General features: G+C 53.8%; 1 protein-coding gene across 1 annotated transcript in view; it reads left to right on the top strand.

The window, feature by feature from the left end:
• Window positions 1–2,643: 2,643 nt before the first annotated feature.
• The window catches only part of LOC309415400 (E3 ubiquitin-protein ligase ARK2C-like), a gene marked incomplete at its 3' end in the record, with an annotated part of 48,607 nt that continues 33,971 nt past the window's right edge, over window positions 2,644–17,279 (top strand). The window contains exon 1 of the mRNA XM_082012918.1: window positions 2,644–2,786. Coding sequence (XP_081869044.1) covers window positions 2,726–2,786 — 61 coding nt within the window. The 5' untranslated portion in view covers window positions 2,644–2,725. The remainder of the gene's footprint in view (window positions 2,787–17,279) is intronic.

Below are 17,279 nucleotides of genomic sequence, written 5' to 3'. Positions count from 1 at the left end.
ATGGTCACCCCCAGATCTGCCTGAGGACGGCGGCTGATGTACCGAACATGCCATACTTCTCAACTGCTCTGTATCGCATTTATATTTCTTGAATATCCACCATGCTTGCCTGGCTAAGGGGAGAAACCTTCCCCGTGGGACCAAGGGGTGAGGCAGCCCTGGCACCCTGATGCCTGTGTTGCAGCATCTCCAAAACATCTACTCCATAGGCACACTGGTGGCACGTGTGACATCCATGAGGCTGGAGGGCGTCATGTTGGAGAAGAATCTCATGGTGTTAATTTTTAAAGACAGCTTGGGGCAAAAACGGGATGATGCCTTACATTGGAGGTGCTGGGAGCCCAAAAGCTGCATTGGGGAGCACCAACAGGCACCGGCCATGTGGGCAGGAGGAAGCCAAGGGCTAATTTTAACATCACCCTGTGCCTGCGGCATCTGCGTGACACGCAGAGCCCCAGCGGTGATGGATCGGGTGTCCCGGGGAGGGGGGCAGCGTGCGCGGATGAAAAGCAACAGCAGCGAGGGCTGAGCCCCACGAAATACCGGCGACAACTGCCGCGGCGGGGCTGGGGGCCGCGGGAGCAGCTGCCGAAGGCAACCGGAGCCGGCAGCGGGGCTGCAGCGCCCGGCCCGGGACCAGCGGCGGCCTCAGGGGACGGCGGAGGGACGGCGGGGTGCTTCGCGTGGTCCGTGCGCGTCCCGAGCGTCACCCGGGGCGCGTCCCGTCCACAGGCGAGTGGAGGCAGGGTGGAAATGCCTCCTTGGCGATGTTACCCCTTCCTGGCTTTTTAGAGCTTGAAGCCGTGTCCCTTTGTAGGGCGTGTTTAATACCGCATAATCAAGCAGATCGCACCTTGCTGCTGGGAACGATTTCTCGCCGCTGGCAGAAATGGGTGGAAAGCAGTAATTTTTCCGTGCACCGCAAAGGGGAAGCATTTTTTTACGGCATAGGCATGGGAAGAAAAAAAAAAAAACAAAGAAGTTTGCTCCTTCCTCGGACATACCCGTGCTGGTATGGACGACGCGTGGTACCCGCAAATACCAAGTGTTGCAAAGTGGGTGAGAGAAGAGGACAAGATCCAGTCGTCCCCCACGGAAATCCCCCACGGCAACCCCTCCTGGAGTCAGCACAGCCCCTTGGGAGACACAGAGTGGGGCGAGGCAGGAGGGAAAATCCAAACTAGGATGCATTCGGGTGGGCACTGGGTGGCAGCGGGCACCTAGGACCTCTCCTGCTCCCATTTGAGGGGAGCTCTGCGCCGCAGCGGTGTGAAATCTTACCCAAAAGAGCCCTTTTCGGGTGGATGTCACAGCTCCGAAGAAGGCACTGAGGGCGTGCAGGCAGCTGTCCCCGCGCCGGGCCCGGCATCAGGGTTAAGCGGATCCAGGTTGCCAAGCCGCTGTTTTAATTCCGATCAAGGAAAAAAAAAACAACCAAACAAAAAAACAACAAAACCAAAACCAAAACCAACAACTAAACCCAATGACAAGCCCAATGCAATAATCCGGGCGAACAAATCCGTCGCACACGCACGTTAGGAGGCTGCCGAGCGCTTAAACCTGCCAGATGCACGGGATGGATAAAGTTAAGCGGGGATTAAGGGGGCTCCCCGCGGCGGGACAGCGGCCGGCAGCGCGGGGGGGGGCGCGGCAAAACCAGCCCCCGGCCTGGCCAGGGCGGAAAGGCCACCCCAAAAACGGGTTCGCAGCACGGCAAAAGGCTTCCCGGGCCCCTGCGCCCCGGCAGACCCCCCCGCCTCCTGCGCAACGGGGTCATTCCCGCTTCGTTAAAACGGTTTTAAATAAACAGGGATGAGCTTCCGGTTGGAGTTTTTTTGGGGGGGGGGGGCGGGGGTCCTTTGTTAAGCCACGGGGGTTCTTGACCCAGGAGGAGGGCGGCTGGGCGCCCCGCGGGGGTTCCACGCGCTCTTCGCACTGCTGCGGGCTCGGCCGGAGCCATTTCGGGTCAGCGCTGCCCCGACGAGTAACTTCAGCGGTGACCGGGGCGTCAACACCGCCGGGCGCCGCGCGCCCGCGGGGGCGGGGCCGAGCCCCTCCGCGCTCCTGCCCCCGTCCCACCCGCCGCTTTGGGCCCGACTCGGCGCGCGCTTCCCACGCGGGAAGCTTCCCGCGTCCCGGGGCGCCGCGGGCGCTGGCTGCGGGCCTCGGGGTGTATGTGTGCGTGTGTGGGATGGTGCCCGCGTTTTGCGTGTGGCTGCAGGCCTGATGCGCGTGCGCGCCCGTACGCGTGCCGTTAGTTGCGCGTGTACACGTGCGCGTGTGCACGCACGCTGACGTGCGCGCACGTGCCCGAGTACGTGCATGCAGGCGCGCGTGCACGCGTCCCTGCGCCTTTACGGGTGCAGTGCCTGGGGGCGGGCGCGCGTCTCCGCCGCCGCACGGGCGCGCATGCGCAGACGTGCCTGCACAACGTGCACCTGCGCACGCCCGCGTGCACCCGCGCGTGCACGCGCGCGCCCACCGCCCCTCGCCCGCCGCGGGCTCGCGCACGGCCCGCCCTTCGTCCTCTATTGGCCGGTGCGTCGGTGGAGGAGGGCGGGGCGTGGCGGCGGCGGGGGGCGTGGCGGCCGGCGGTCGGCGCGCTGCCATTGGCGGCGGGCGCCTTTGTGTGCCGGCGGAGCGGGCGGCCGCCACTCGCCGCCGCGTCGGAGGGGCCGGCGGGACCGGGCCGGGCCGCGCCGCGCCGCGCCACAAAGGCCGCAGCATGGTCCTGGTGCACGTCGGCTACCTGGTGCTGCCCGTCTTCGGCTCCGTGCGCAACAGAGGTACCGCGCCCTGCGCCGTGGTCGCGGGTTCGCGTCCCGGGGTGGTGGTCGTGGTGCGGCGTGGGGAATTGTGTGTGGGGGTGTGTGGGCGGGCGGGGGCTCGGCCCAGGCTCCGGGTCCCCCGGCAGGAGAAGGGGTACCCCTCCCCGCCCCCCCCCGCGCTCCAGGCGCTATTGTCAGGTCGGCGGTGGGGGCGAGTCCGCCTCACTCCGCGGGCGCTCAGGGCTCCGCGCATTCCCCCCCCCCCAGCCTCAGCAGTACCCGTTCTGGGGGTTCACCCACCCCCCTTCCCGTCCCCCGGGGCCGCCCCGGCCCAGCTCCCGCCTGCACCGCCAGTCTGTGCTTCGGTAGATCCATTTTCCTTTATTTTTTTCTTTTTTTTATTTTTAATTTTTTTTAAACCTTATTTTATTTTTTAATTTAACCTCCCCACCTCCTCCTCCCCACCCCGTCTCGCCGTCTAGCGTAGCCACCAGGCCATTTCAGCGTAGCTGTAGACGATAACAGCCATTTTTGTACCTCCATCCTGTTTAGCTGAGTACATTGCACTGTAAATTCCTGTTAAGTGGATTCATTTTGCCGTGCTCGTTGGGCGCAGAGTCTCCTGGGGGGGCTTCGGGGAGGGCAAACACCCCCAAATTGCGGCCAAAACACCCCACTCCCCCCACCCCCTCTAAAATTAAATGAGGGAGGGGAAATCCCTCAGGGAAGCGTAATTGGCCTTAATTCCAAAAGCAGGATTGGAAAAGAGGTGGAGAGTAAGATTCGCGGTACCCCCCGAAAGCTGCTGGGGAGAGTCTCCCGCAAAGGGGTGCAGCATCCCTGCCCACAGCTGTCCCCCGTGGGCGCCCGGCCAGCCCCGCGCTCCACCGCCCCCCCCCCCCCCCCGCCCCGTCCCCATCAGCCACAAGTGTCCCGTCCCCGCTGCGCGCCCCCGGCGTGGCGCGCGCCCCCTCCAGCGCTTGCTCGCGGAAAAAGGCGACTGGCAAAATGGTTTTCCATTAAACAGGGATAACATTTTTTTCTGCTGTGCTGAATTACTTCCTGTTCTTATTTTGTGGGTAATTTTCTGTATCGAATATCCTTTGGTTGTGTATCTTCACCTTTTTCTTGTACTAAAACTAAAGCATGGTCTGTATTTTTTTACATTACCTAGTTTCTGATGTAAATCTCTCTGTAGAGACATACCCTGCTGAAATGTAATGTGCTGTAGCCTATACATCTGCTCAGTGTACGCTGCTTTTGTTCTGTTGCCCTTCCATAGCATGGTGGGCCTTGCCTTTTTGTATTGTGTGCATGATGACATTGTTACACACGATTCCACTAATACTAATATACGATCTCTCAATAAAGAAACTAGTTTTCCTATATTAACCTAGTGTGCTTTTTCTATTGCTGTTTTCCCATTTATTGTCGTATCCTGCTGTTTAGATTTTTTTCCTTGCTTTCTCCCCATCGTGAGGTTGGAGTGAGTGGATTTTTTTTTCCCCCCATAGTGCAGATATGGGGGCTTTTTAATACATGATTTTTTTTTTCCCCCCTCTCCTATCCCGTATCTACCCTCAGCATTAGTCTGTGTGTACATACTCCTTAGACGCACAGTCCGTATTACAGAATTCTGTTTTACCGCAGAATAACAAAAAAAAAAAGGTATATAAATCCAAGCCCTCGTTATTAATCAACAAAACAAAAAAAAAGCTATTTGATGAAGGGTCTGCTGCTTATTTCATTCTAGTTACAACATTACACATTCCTTACCAGAGTGATACCAAAACGAGAGGGATGACCTCTGGATGGATGGGGGGGGGGGAATTATTTTAGTTGGGTGTTTTTTTTTTTTTTAAACTCTGATTAACAGGAGGTAAATGACCCTGGGGGGGTGGAAAAAAATCCCTCTAAGCCATTAGCTGTGTATTTAAACATATACATATATGCGAGTGCCCTGCCCACCATCTGCTAGGCGAGAAGTTGCCGTGCCTCGGTCCCGCGGCGACTGGCTATAAATATCTTCGCTAGCCCCCTGCAAGGCAGGGCTCCTAAAACCCTCCCCGCTGCTAATGTTGTAACTACATTTTTTCCTGCTGGAAGCCTCCAGGCTCACCATCTTCTGAGTCACCCCATTTGGTCAAAAGAGTAAACGATGGGGTTGGGAAGAAAGTTATCGGGAATCTTAAAAATACTGGAAGCGGGGAGGGACAGACAACCCAGTTGCGGTCAGTGAGCAGTTTTGCTGCAGCTGCGAAGCGGTAATAACACCGGTCGCCTCTCCTTGTTCCTACGCCAGACCTCCTCTCCCAGGTCTGCAAAACGCTCCTGTAAAACCTCCCGATTTTTGGCTTGGGTGTCACCAGAAACCGAGGGAAGTCAGGGCTCCCAAAAACAGGAGCTGGGGCTGGGGCATCTTCTCTTAATTGCATTTCCACAGAAGGGAAGGGGGGGAGACACAGGGTTGGTTATTTGTCTTTAATGAGAGGAAGACAAATCCAGCAGGCCGGTGGTTCCCACCACTAAAATTTCAAGAGGAACCGCTTGCAAACGAAACAAAAGCAAGTGGCTCCAGCAACCCGCCCTGCCTTACCCTGAGCATCCCTCGAAGAGACGCATCATTTTGCAAGGCCGTGCCTTTCCACCTTCCCTCCTAGCTTTAGCCTCAGTTTGGTCGTCTTGTTTTTTGTTCTTTTGGTTTTTTTTTTTTTTTAGCAGAAGCATTTATTATTTCCTCCTCCATATTTCCTTTTTCCGTCTATCTCGGTGACTGTTTGGCCATCCTGTCCCCCCTCCTGTATGAGCACAAGCGGGTTGCCCCCTGCTCCCTCCCTGGATGTAGTGTATGCTGTGGCCCTTTGTTCTCGCTCCATCCTCGCCCCGGGCCAGCGCTGAGCTCCGTGCGTGACACACGTCCCCGTCCGCATCCCGAGGAAGGAGGCTCTGCTTCTCGCTTGCATGAAGGGAGACATGCATGCCTGTTGGGGCTGATCATTTGCCAATGTGATATTTTATTCCCCCACTCCCCTTCTTCTTTTTTTTTTTTTAATAATTTTTTTTTCAATTCAATGAGATTTGGGTTATGGCGTGGAAAAAAAATGAATCCCCTCCCCCTGCCCTGACACCCACCCCAAAACCCCGACACGGATAAACCCAGTCCCCTCCGAAACGTACCTCGTGCTACAGACACCTGCGGGCAGCCGCCCCTTTGTTGATTCACTGCAGTGAGCGTAATAACCCCCCAGATCTCCTGCTACAAAACGGAGCAAAACTGGTCAATGTACTCCGAGGATACCTTGGTAATCTAATCGTACAGAAAGCTGCTGGGTTAATGGCAACTCGGACTAAGCAATTTATCTCCCACATCATATTTTGACCTGCCTTGTTAGAAACACATTCTTACAAGAGGAAACATTTCCCCCCCTCCACCTCCCAGCCTTATTAGTCAGTAACCACCAGGCTTTCATAGCTCATAATCCATCAAATGCATCCCCAGTTTAATGACTTAATTCCCTTGACACGCCGAGTCTTGAAAAGCCACCTGGTACAAAGAAAATAATCTTTTTTTATTTTAGCGTCGCGGGCTGAGGAAATCCAAGAAGCGTCACGTGCTGGTGGTGCTGCTGTGGGTGTGGAGGCACATGCAGTGATTTCTGTAAAGCCTATATATCTCTCCAGCACCAACCTGTATTCCTGGGCTGCTTTAAATAACTTCTTTCAATAACGGGGAGACGGATAATCCCAAACATGGACGGAGCAGGCTCTGAGATTCATTTATATAAGGGTTGTGTAAAGGGCTTATACACATCTGCGTGCATTTAATGATGCCAAACGGGAGCTGGACCGATCTGTCTCTCACACGGGGCTTGGGGCGCTGTCACAATTTCCATCGTTTTTAAGAAACAGATAAACAAATAGTGGTCACGTTTTGCTCATATTGGGAATTTTCAGCGAAGTCTAATGAAAGCTGATCTGGATTTACCTTGCCGTGTGCGGATCTGGCCCTGTGGAAGTGTGTTATTTAAAGAACCGGTGAGTTGGTGCCTGAGCGAGAAAGCAAACGCAGCTGCGAGGCTGGGGGGCGCTTGGGGGATGTTTGCCACAAAACCTGGGAGCTGCTTGGGGTGGGGGGGGACGAGGCGGTGGGGACACGGGGGGGACACAGTCCGGCATCGCTCGGTGCGTCCCGGACAGAGTGTGGGGTGCCGAACCGGGGGGTGAGATCCGTAGGCGCCGGGACGCTGCCATAACCGCCTCCGGCCTCGGTCCTCGCCGAGTCGCCGGTCTCGTGCCAAGTCCTCTTCTGTCAACCTCCTGGAAGGACTGTCCTAGAGTAAGTCTTGAGCATCCTTTTTCGTTGTTGTTTTAAACCCTGCTTATAATTTGGGGAGCACCTCGTTAGCTGAAAGGGGAGGATGGAGCACTGCTGGGGCAGGTGCGGGAGCCCCATCATCCCAAACCTGTAGGAGAAGCCCCCCAAGTGCCATGGGGAGCACGGGTGACATCCAACACCAGCTCATCCCTCCCCACCAACCAGATGGAGGGTGGTCGCAACTGCTGGAGGTGCAGGGGTGGAAGGAGAGGGGAGGACGGCTCTTTCGGGGGCTCTGCGGGGCACGACGCCGGGTAGAGGGGGCATGGCCATCCCCTCCAGCCCGTTTACATGCTGGTTTAAACCCAAACCGTGTGCTGGGGCTGCCTCGTGTCAAAACTGGAAGGTCCTTATCTCTAGAGGTGTTCAAAAGGGGACACATGCTGCAGCAGGTCAGCAGAGCAAGAGCCTTTCCCACCCTTAACCTGGGAGCACTCGTTTTGCGAAGCATTAAATAAATGTGCCAGAACTGCGAGGGGACACTTTGTAAAAGGTCTTCTGCTACATCTAGAACATCTTTTACATCCTTAACCTCCAAGGCCAGAGTTGGTTTGGCAGCTGGGAGAGGTGTGGTGGCACCACCAGATGTCGTGACTCTTGGGCATCTCACGGTATTTGGGTGTTTCTACATAAACCTGCAGCTCCTGGAGTCGGGCAATAGCACGGGGCTTTTCGATTAAAGGGTAATATATAAAGTAGGGCTTCAAGCTGCTGCTTATGGCAAACTTGGTGCTCAAAACTCAGAAGTCAGCTACAACACTCAGGAGGTTTCTCAGCCAACGCGGTGGTTTGGGAAGGAGAAGGGCAACGTGGGGCTGTGGTGGGGCCAGGGCAGGGACCTGCAGGCGGGCATTGAGAGTGGGGCTAAGACCCAGTGGGGAAGAGGATCATTTTCTTCCTTTTTTGGGTTCAATTCAGGGGAGACGAAGTGGGTCGGTCTGCAGTCGGGGTTAGCAGAGGGGTTGCGGTTTCCCAAGCGGCTCCGCACAGGACCCCACGGGACATCCCCCAATTAAGTACTTGTGTGGTCTTGTCTTGCTCCTAAACCTTCTTAGGGGAAAAATCAGGTCTTTTGGGAATGGCTAAATTCTCCTTCTAAAATAAAAAAGCCCCCAGTCACTTTTCAGCCGAGGTGACAAGCCGGTGGTGGCGGCAGGGGCTGGGTAGAGAGCCAGAGAGCTCGGGCGGGCAGAGCTCGGCAGCAGCCAGGACTAAGGGAAAGCAAACCCACGTCTGCTCCATGCCTCCCCATCACCTTGGATTAACACTCTCTGCTCCTCCTCTGCTCAGTTTTGCAGTCTCCCAGGACTTTTTCTCACCCATTTTCCCACCTGCTGGTCCTTTACATTTCCCAGCCCCAGCTGGGTTGGGCTGGTTGGCACGTGCTGTCGTGGATCCCTCTTGGTAAGTGTCCTTAACCGCTGTTGTTTTCTCTCCCTCCCTTTAAAGGCTGTAAAATGTGCCCGCGGGCAAGTTGCAGGGTACGGCTTGTAGTTCTTTAATGAACATTATTGCTTTGGTTTGAGTGACTAAGCCCGGCGGGGTCAGGAGCAAAGCAAGTGCTGGAAGCAGTGAAGATGCAGGTTATGGGGAGAGGCAATAAGGGGCAGCTTGGTACCCGCGGGCTGGGACACGTCGAAATAAGGACGTGCCTGTGGGGAGATGTTTGGATGAGGATTTCGGTAGCTCGGAGAAGGATCTGGATGTCTCTGTCTCTCGCACCGCATCCTCGTGCTCCTGGCCGCTTGCAGCGGCCGCCCTGCCCGGAGGTGACACCCCAAGGTGGAGGTGACCATCAGCTTAGACAGAGCCACCGGCCGTTGCTGTTTTTCCCTGGGGGGCTCGAGCAATGCTGCGGTGTTGTTACCATGCGTCGCTCCTCCATCTCCTTCCCCAAATGGTACAAGGAGCAGCCATTTCCCAAAACGAGGAGAAAGCCAGGCCACAGGTACCTTCTGGGACTTCTTTGAAGGGACCTTGAGCAGGACTCTGGTGGAACTGGTCACCAGGCCACGTGTCCAGGCACCCAATGCTGGGTCTGAGTTAAGAGCTGCTCTGAAAACCTGCTTTTACCTTTTTCTCCCGGCTTGGGAGAAGGTCTCTAAAAGACATTCAGAAACACAGTCCCTTGGGCATCTGTCATGCTGCAGCTTCTCCCCACACTGGGCTCCTCCAGTGGAGGGTGGGATTGGGAAATGTCCCCATAGCACATGTGCCCTCCCCAGCAGAGCTTCGTGTTGTGTCTCCAGGCTTTCTCATTCTCCTGGTGGCATCTGACTCTTCCTTCAGTCACACTTCTAGCTCAAGGTACTGATATATCCAAAGGGATCTTGGGTTTTTTGGGAAGCTGTGGGTGCGTGAGGAGGCACCACCCATGAGCACTGCCCAACAACCTGTTTCCATGGTATGTCTGCCTGAAAACTGGGCACCTACAGATACAAGGAAGCTTTTTTCTCTTTTTTCTGATAGCAGAGGAGGTGCCTACTCTCAGTGCAGCCCTGAAGCATTAGGTAGGATCTCATCTGCCTGTGCTCCTTGGGGCAGTGGAGGATGTTTGTCTGGCCCATTCAGGGCTGATCATGATCACCTGGTGGGAGCTGAGACTTAAATAGACTCTCCTGGGAGGCCCAAACCTCAGTGAGGAGCAGCTGGAGCCAGAAACAAGCTGTGGGTTCATGGTGAAGCTGCCTGGATGTGGGACTGGACACCAAGCCAGAAAGGTCTGAACTTGTTTAAATGTGCATAAATCCAAAATAAGTCCTCAACTTTTAAAAGAGTTGCTTGGCATTTATACTGGGATGACTAAGATGATAATCTAGTTTCAGGGTTTTGTTTTTTTTAATTAAAAAAAAAAAAGGAATTGGCAGCAAACTGACCACAGTCTAATGGTATTTTCTTTGCAGGAAGGTTTGGTGATGCAGTTATCTTTGCAAGGCTATCGGCACGTTTGCAGCCCTGGCATGGCAAACTTGAGCAGGAGATTTCAAATCTCAGACAGCGTAATGGGGGTTCTAATGCTTCAGGAGAGGTGTCCGTCAAGCCTGGCAGTGTCCACATACTCCAGGTGGAAAATATCATGTCTCTAATTTGCCCGGCAGGAAAGGAGCTGTAAATCTCATGCAGATTACTGCGCTTCGTGTTGTGGTTTGCTAAATCCACGTTTCTCTTTCTAGTAGCCTGGCCTTTAATATTAATATCTTTAATTTCATTTATAAATTCACTTATCAGCTTTCATTAGTCATCCTGTTAATGATCCCAGGCAAGAAATTTGTCATTTGACGTCAAAAGACAGATTAAGGGACTTCCAGAGCCTTGGGGAACGGCTTCATGCTGCACTGGAATTATAGTGGTTGGCATGCGAGGCTAATACTATGTATAATTTGCATCTGCTGCTCAGAGGATGAGTGATTATTTTATATATTTAGCAGAAAAAAAGAGCATTTCTTAATCATGAATGGTGTTACATTTCCTGCAAACTCTGCAGTATTATGAATCACTGGGCTATAAACATCTCGCTGCCGGCATGCCTGGCTTTGGGTTACCACGGCGGTAAGCCCTGGAGGGTCGGATCCTGACAGCTCGCCTCCTCCTGGGGTGGGGGCTTTACTGCGCGAGTGGCTAATTGAAATTAAGAAGCTCCCTCAGTGCTAGGAGCTGGAAGGGACCAGGAGTGGGTTAAGCTTTTCTTGGCCAAAACTGAGCATCTTTGGTCTCTGCTCTCCCTGACGGGAGGTGAGGGTGTTGGTAGGGTTTGGAGATGGGCGTCTAAGGCATGAAAATGGGGGGAAAAAAATCACAGTATTTGCTCAAAACATCTGGAAAAGAGTAGGGTTGGACTGAAAACGGGTGAGATGTAGCATCCCCAGGCACTGCTCCATTCAGGTCCGTCACGATGTGGCTTTATAGATGTTGGGAGCAACCAGCATGTTGGAAGAAGCCTTATCTTGTCCGTCTGTTATTTGTGATATCCCACAAATCTCCGGGGGCTGAGATAAGGAACGAGGAGGCTTTCTGCGCAGAGATAGCGTGACATGAGTGGGCCTGGGGTTACAAGGCTTTTTTTTAAATAGTGAATGTTTCTGTTGCATGCAACCCTACATGAAAGGGTCCCCTCCCGTGCTGGCCACCTGCAAAGCCCATTGGCAGCCCCAAAAGCCTCCCCGTACACGGCTTCTCTGGGCAGAGCCCCCTTTGAGATCGACGGGCTGCAGGCAACTCTCCGTGAGGCTGAACAGAGACATTTTATCTGTTGTGTACCAAAAGCACCTTCTGAGCTGGTTTTGCTCAGCCCTTGTTGGCCTGAGCGGGAAACTTCTGTATGAACCTGTATTGGGTTGACCTTGGCAGGATACCAGGTGCCCACCAAGCCGCTCTATCATTCCCCTCCTCAGCAGGACGGCGGGGAGAAAATATGATGAAAAAGAACTCATGGGTCAAGATAAAAGCAGTTTAATAAAGTAAAAGCAAAGGTTGTGTGCAGAAGCGAAGGAAAACAAAAGATTTATTTTCTACTTCCCATCCGCAGGCGCTATCCAGCCGTTTCCCAGGAAGTCGGACTTTAGCACACACAGCGGTTGCTCCAGAAGACAAATGTTGTAATAATGAATGCCCCCCACCCCGTCCTCTTAGCTTTTATTGCTGAGCAGCCGTCATGTGGTATGGAACATCCCTTTGAGTTTGGGTCAGCTCTCCTGGCTGTGTCCTCTCCCAAGATCTTGCTCACCTGCAGCCTACTGGTGAGGGGGGAATGTTGGAGAGACAGCCTTGATGCTGTGCCAGCACTGCTCAGCAGTAGCCAAAACACTGGTGTGTGATCAACACCTTTCTAGCTACCAATACACAGCACTGTGAGGGGGGAAAATCAACTCCATCTCAGCCAGATCCAACAAAGAACCTGAGATAATGGTTATATCACGTGGCAAGTGCAGCTCTGGGACAGCCTGGAGGTGGCAACAACCCTGGCCGAGGGCTGCAGGCTGACCTACACCCTCTGGCATTTTGGTCACCAGTGCGTGAATCTGGCCTGGGTGGGAAATGACAGCCTGGGTGAACACAGAGGGGCATGAGGCAGCTGGAGGTTGTGGGGATGTGTGGAGATGGAGCCCCTCAGCCTCCCATCTGCAAGGGCTGAAGGGTGACCCACAGCCCAGGGAGTGAAAAGGACCTGGGGGTGCTGGCTGACAGCCGGCTGAACATGAGCCGGCAATGTGCCCAGGTGGCCAAGAAGGCCAACAGCGTCCTGGCCTGTATCAGCAATGGTGTGGCCAGCAGGAGCAGGGCAGGGATCGTGCCCCTGTACTCAGCACTGGTGAGGCCGCACCTCAAATCCTGTGTTCAGTGTTGGGCCCCTCACTACAAGAAGGACGTTGAGGTGCTGGAGGGTGTCCAGAGAAGGGCAACGGAGCTGGTGAGGGGTCTGGAGCACAAGTCTGATGATGAGCGGCTGAGGGAACTGGGGTTGTTCAGTCTGGAGAAGAGGAGGCTGAGGGGAGACCTCATCGCTCTCTACAACTACGTGAAAGGGGGTTGTGGTGAGGTGGGTGTTGGTCTCTTCTCCCAAGTAACCAGCAATAAGACGAGAGGAAATGGCCTCAAGTTGCGCCAGGGGAGGTTTGAATTGGGTATTAGGAAAAATTTCTTCACCGAAGGGGTTGGTGAGCACTAGAACAGGCTGCCCAGGGAGGTGGTGGAGTCACCATCCCTGCAGGTATTTAAAAGGTGTGTAGATGTGGTGCTTAGGGACATGGTTTAGTGGTGGGCTTGGCAGTGTTTGGTTAATGGTTGGACTCGATGATCTTAAAGGTCTTTTCCAATGTAAATGATTCTATGATTCTATACCTTCCTGCTCTTATCAAAACAGCAGCAAAACCCAACACTCATTCTTAAACTGTTGCTCAGCTCTCTGCCTGACTCCTTCCTTGAGACCCCCCTTGCAGTGCTGCGTCCAGCTCTGGAGCCCTCGGCACAGGAGAGACATGGACCTGCTGGAGCGGGGCCAGAGGAGGCCCCAGCAATGCTCCGAGGGCTGGAACCCCTCTGCTGGGAGGACAGGCTGGGAGAGCTGGGGGGGCTCTTTGAAGGTGAACAGTGAGGGTGGTGAACCCCTGGCCCAGGTTGCCCCGAGAGGTGGTGGATGCCCCATCCCTGGAAACATCCCAGGTCAGGCTGGACGGGGCTCTGAGCAACCTGCTCTGGTTGCAGATGTCCCTGCTCCCGGCAGGGGGGTTGGACTGGATGGCCTGGAAAGGTCCCTTCCAACCCAAACCATCCTGTGATTCTATGACTCCTGTGTTGTTAAATTAACTAGTGGTGGCCAGGCTCTTGTCTCTGAGGTTGTTCCTTGAAGCTATGAGCTGAAAATATGACATTGCACAAGAATTGGGCCCCAAAGCAAGGGGTGTCGTGTCCCAGTGGCTGTGGGTGGGGTGTGCATGTGTGAGCAATGGGTGGTGGACCAGCAGCTCAGGTGACGGCACTTCTATTGACCTGAGTTGCTGGGGACTAGAGCTATGTGAAAACAGAGATATCTGGTTTTGATGATGATGACTATTTTGCGGTTCACTGGATGAAAATTTATTTTCCTGGTTTTATATTGTCTTTGAGTTTTTTAGCAAAATGGGGGCGGGGGGGGAAGTCTTTAAATGGTTCATTTGAAGCGAGATGAAATAGCATTTCCCTTCTGGGGTTATGGCCTATCTTATGGCAGAAAATGAAACAGCATCAACTGGATGCAGGGAATAAAACCAATTTATCATAATCTTTCAGTTGGATTTTTCATACAGAAACGTTTCACCTAGATGTACTTCTTTTCATATCCGAGAGATGAATTCAGTGTTTTGTGCTCCCTTGGAAAGCATGCAGTGGTCAGGAGTAGACTGCCCCAGTCCTCTGTGTTCTTTTACTGCGAAACCATGTTACATGTGACTTTAGTGTGTGCAGAAATCAGATTTATTGAATCAACAGAAAGTGCTTTAATACCTGAGACGAGTCTTGGAGAAGGAAAGGCTGTGTTTCTGGTGCGGGAGGTTGCAAAATGCAGTTGGCTCCTTACAAAATGTGGGAGGTCATGTCAGCTCCTGTCTCTTATTCCTTCTCCCCTCTGTTGGCAGCGAGGGTGGGTTTCCAGGCTTGGGGGGACTGGAGGTGGTTCCCATAATGAAAATGAGAGCTGAGGTCTTGAATGGAATGTGCAATCACCACTTTGCTCCTCACTGGGCTCATCCACCTGAGTTACTTCAGCCTTCGGAGACAAATAGCACCTTCTCCATCGCCTTGTTTGATTTGAGTAGGAAAATCTGTTTGACATGTGTGATTGATTACAAACTTGCTGGTGGAAGCCTCAGGTGTTTTGCCAAAGGAGACCATAGAAGCACCCTGGAGATAAGGATGTATCATCTTGCCGTGGGTCATCTGCAAGGAGAGTCCTGTACTGCCAAATCCAGATGGCATGTGATGCCATCCAGGTACTTCTTCTACAGGGCGCAGGGCTGTCCTGGGGAAGGAAAGCATTACCAGGAGGCAGTTACAAGCTTAGAAAAATAAGACATGGACCGAGGGGAAGGAGGCAAGGTAAATCCCCCCATGCCTGGGACAGAAAGCAGTTCCTCCTGAAAGGAGTCGGGGTGCTGTCAGGGAAGCCAAAGTACGTTTGTCAGGTGTCCGGTGTGACTCCGTTCTTCCTGTAACAAGTAGTTTTGAGCCCCAATAACAAAATCAAGGGCCAGACCTCAACAACATTCAGAACGCTCGTAGCAGGTTTTGGGATATGTTACACTGGCCCGTGCATTCAGCCAGACCGTGTGGGACCAGCTGTGCTGAACCCCCCTCCTTGCCCTAGGACTCCTTATCCACAGCCCAGCAGCTCTCACCGGACTCTTTCTGTTAGAAGCTAAGCAATGTGAGGAGTCCTTTCAGCCTGGGCTGACCTCGATGCTGGCAGACCCATCCTCTGGCTCTCTGCAGAGACACAACACTCGCTGCTCTTCAGCAAACGCATTACGAGGCTGGTTATAAGCCAGATGAGAAGTCCTCCTGGCTAGCACTGCTGTTGGTATTGCCTTGGCTTGATTTCTTCACCTTTACCCCTCTCTCTTCCCACCGTGTTTTAAAATACCTGCCGTGTTTTCCCCCGTGGATGTGATGGGTTTTTCTGAATTGCTGCTTCTTCACATTCATTCCCCAAGCACAAAAGTCTTCTTCAGGGCTGGTGCTGGCTCTGGGGCTCAAACCTGCTGGAAACACTTGAGATGCTCAAGCATGCTGGTCTGGTGTGTGTTGGTGGAGGGGAGGGTGAGGCACTGCTCTCATGGGACAGCGTGTCCAGAAGGTGGAGGACCTCCTTGAGAGCTCTGTATAGGCTGAACGGATAAGGAGGCTGAAGAACAAGTGCTGTCCTCTGGCCGCTGCATTGGTTGTGGTTGATGGTGTTGGACAAGTCTATCTCATAAGAGGGGTACTAGCTTTAAAGCATGGTTGCGTTGGTCATTCAGCCAGGGGAAAGGAGCATCATGGTGTGGTACTGAGTAGGCTCTAGGTAAACATCCTTCGTCCGGCTTCCCTTCTAGAAAATACTGCTTTGGGGGGGGGGGGGGATGATGGTTTTGATGGATGCTTTGCAGAAAATACCTGTAGAGAAGTCCTGCTCTCCTTTCATCACATTGAACAGGGAGTTCTGGTGCCTCTCCTCTCCCCCACCGCTTGTTTTTGGTGCACCGGCACTACTGGTCACAGCTTTCTGGCCCCACAGTGGGAATGGGGAGGCAGCAAAGGCTCCTTCCCAATGCCCTGCAATTCAGATGGGAAACAGGGAGATGGACATGCTTTGCAGAAACCCAACTCACTGGCAGCATCCCTGGGGTGGGAGGTGACACCCAGGCCAGCACAAGAGCCGAAGGGCATCAAAGAGGTGCTGGGACCCTCCTGCGAGGCAGGGCCGGGCAGGTGGATGGTGCAGGGCAGGAGGGATGTACCAGGGCACACAACTAACCCTGCTCGGAGCTGCCACTTCTGCAGAGGACTTTGGGGAGTCCTCTTTGAACGCAGCCTGTTGGAGGTAAGTTTACGGAGAGGTTGGGTGTCCAGCATTGGTACCCTGCTCCCTGAGCCAAAACGCTCCTCTCCAGCCCATGAACAGACCCAGTTCCTGCTTGCCTCCCCCCCCCGCTCCAATGTAAAGAACAAGCCCGTTTCTAGTGGTGCCGTGACACACACACTTTTGCGTCATGCTGGGGAGCTGGAGCTTTGAGAAAGCCAACAAATATAATGAGACTTCGTGATTTAAATGAAAAAAAGAAAAAAAGCATAAAAACCCAGAACACAACAGTAACATGAAAATGCAAAGCGGTTCAGACACCAAAAAGCCAAGGAAGGGCTGCTTTGTTCTTACCGATGCCTGCCATGAGGGCTCTGCTCCCTGCATCTCCTGGGGCTTGGGGTTGGCTGTGGTGCAGCCCCTAAGCTGTAGGAGTTGCTTTCTCTGTGTGTCCATGTGCACACCACCCTCCATGGTGAGAAAGGTGGCTTTCAGCTCTGGTGTCCTCCTCTCTCCAAAGAGCAGGTCTTGAAATTCCTGGCGAATTTGCATCTGTGAGAGAGGTTTTAGCTGAGCTTTGGTGTGGAAGTGCTGGCTGATGGTGGAGGAGGGAGGGCAACACACCACGGGAAGCCCGGGAGGCTCTCAGGGCAGTGGGTGATGGACTGGAAAGTCAAGGAAAAGCAGAAACACACAGACAGAATCCCACACTCTGGGCTGGGGATGCTCATCAGCGCAGCTTGGTAATGCCTAGGAGAACTGTGGGTCTCTACTGCATCCAAGCTGAGCAGGGGTTGGGGGTGGCTGTTGACTGGTTTCCGTAATATGAAGAGAAAAGGAGACCTTTGCCAAGTGAGCCGAGGTGCTCTGAAGGGCTGGGTGCTTCGGTTGAATGAGCCACCACTTGCCATCAAGGAAAATGGGGCATTCAGGAGCGTGGCAACTCTGCCCAGGCTGCACCAGTAATACCAGGGCATCTCTGCATTTAAAACTACAAGCAGGATAACGTTAGCAGGGCTTTACGCCGGTGTGCTGCTACCCCGAAACACAGAGAACAGAAATCCATATACTCCATTAGAGCAGAAGAGTAAATGACCTGAACCCA

The sequence above is a fragment of the Phaethon aethereus genome, assembly GCF_964289735.1.
Source record: "Phaethon aethereus genome assembly, chromosome: Z".
NCBI classification, from domain to species: domain Eukaryota; kingdom Metazoa; phylum Chordata; class Aves; order Phaethontiformes; family Phaethontidae; genus Phaethon; species Phaethon aethereus.
This window is presented reverse-complemented; position numbering and strand designations above follow the sequence as displayed.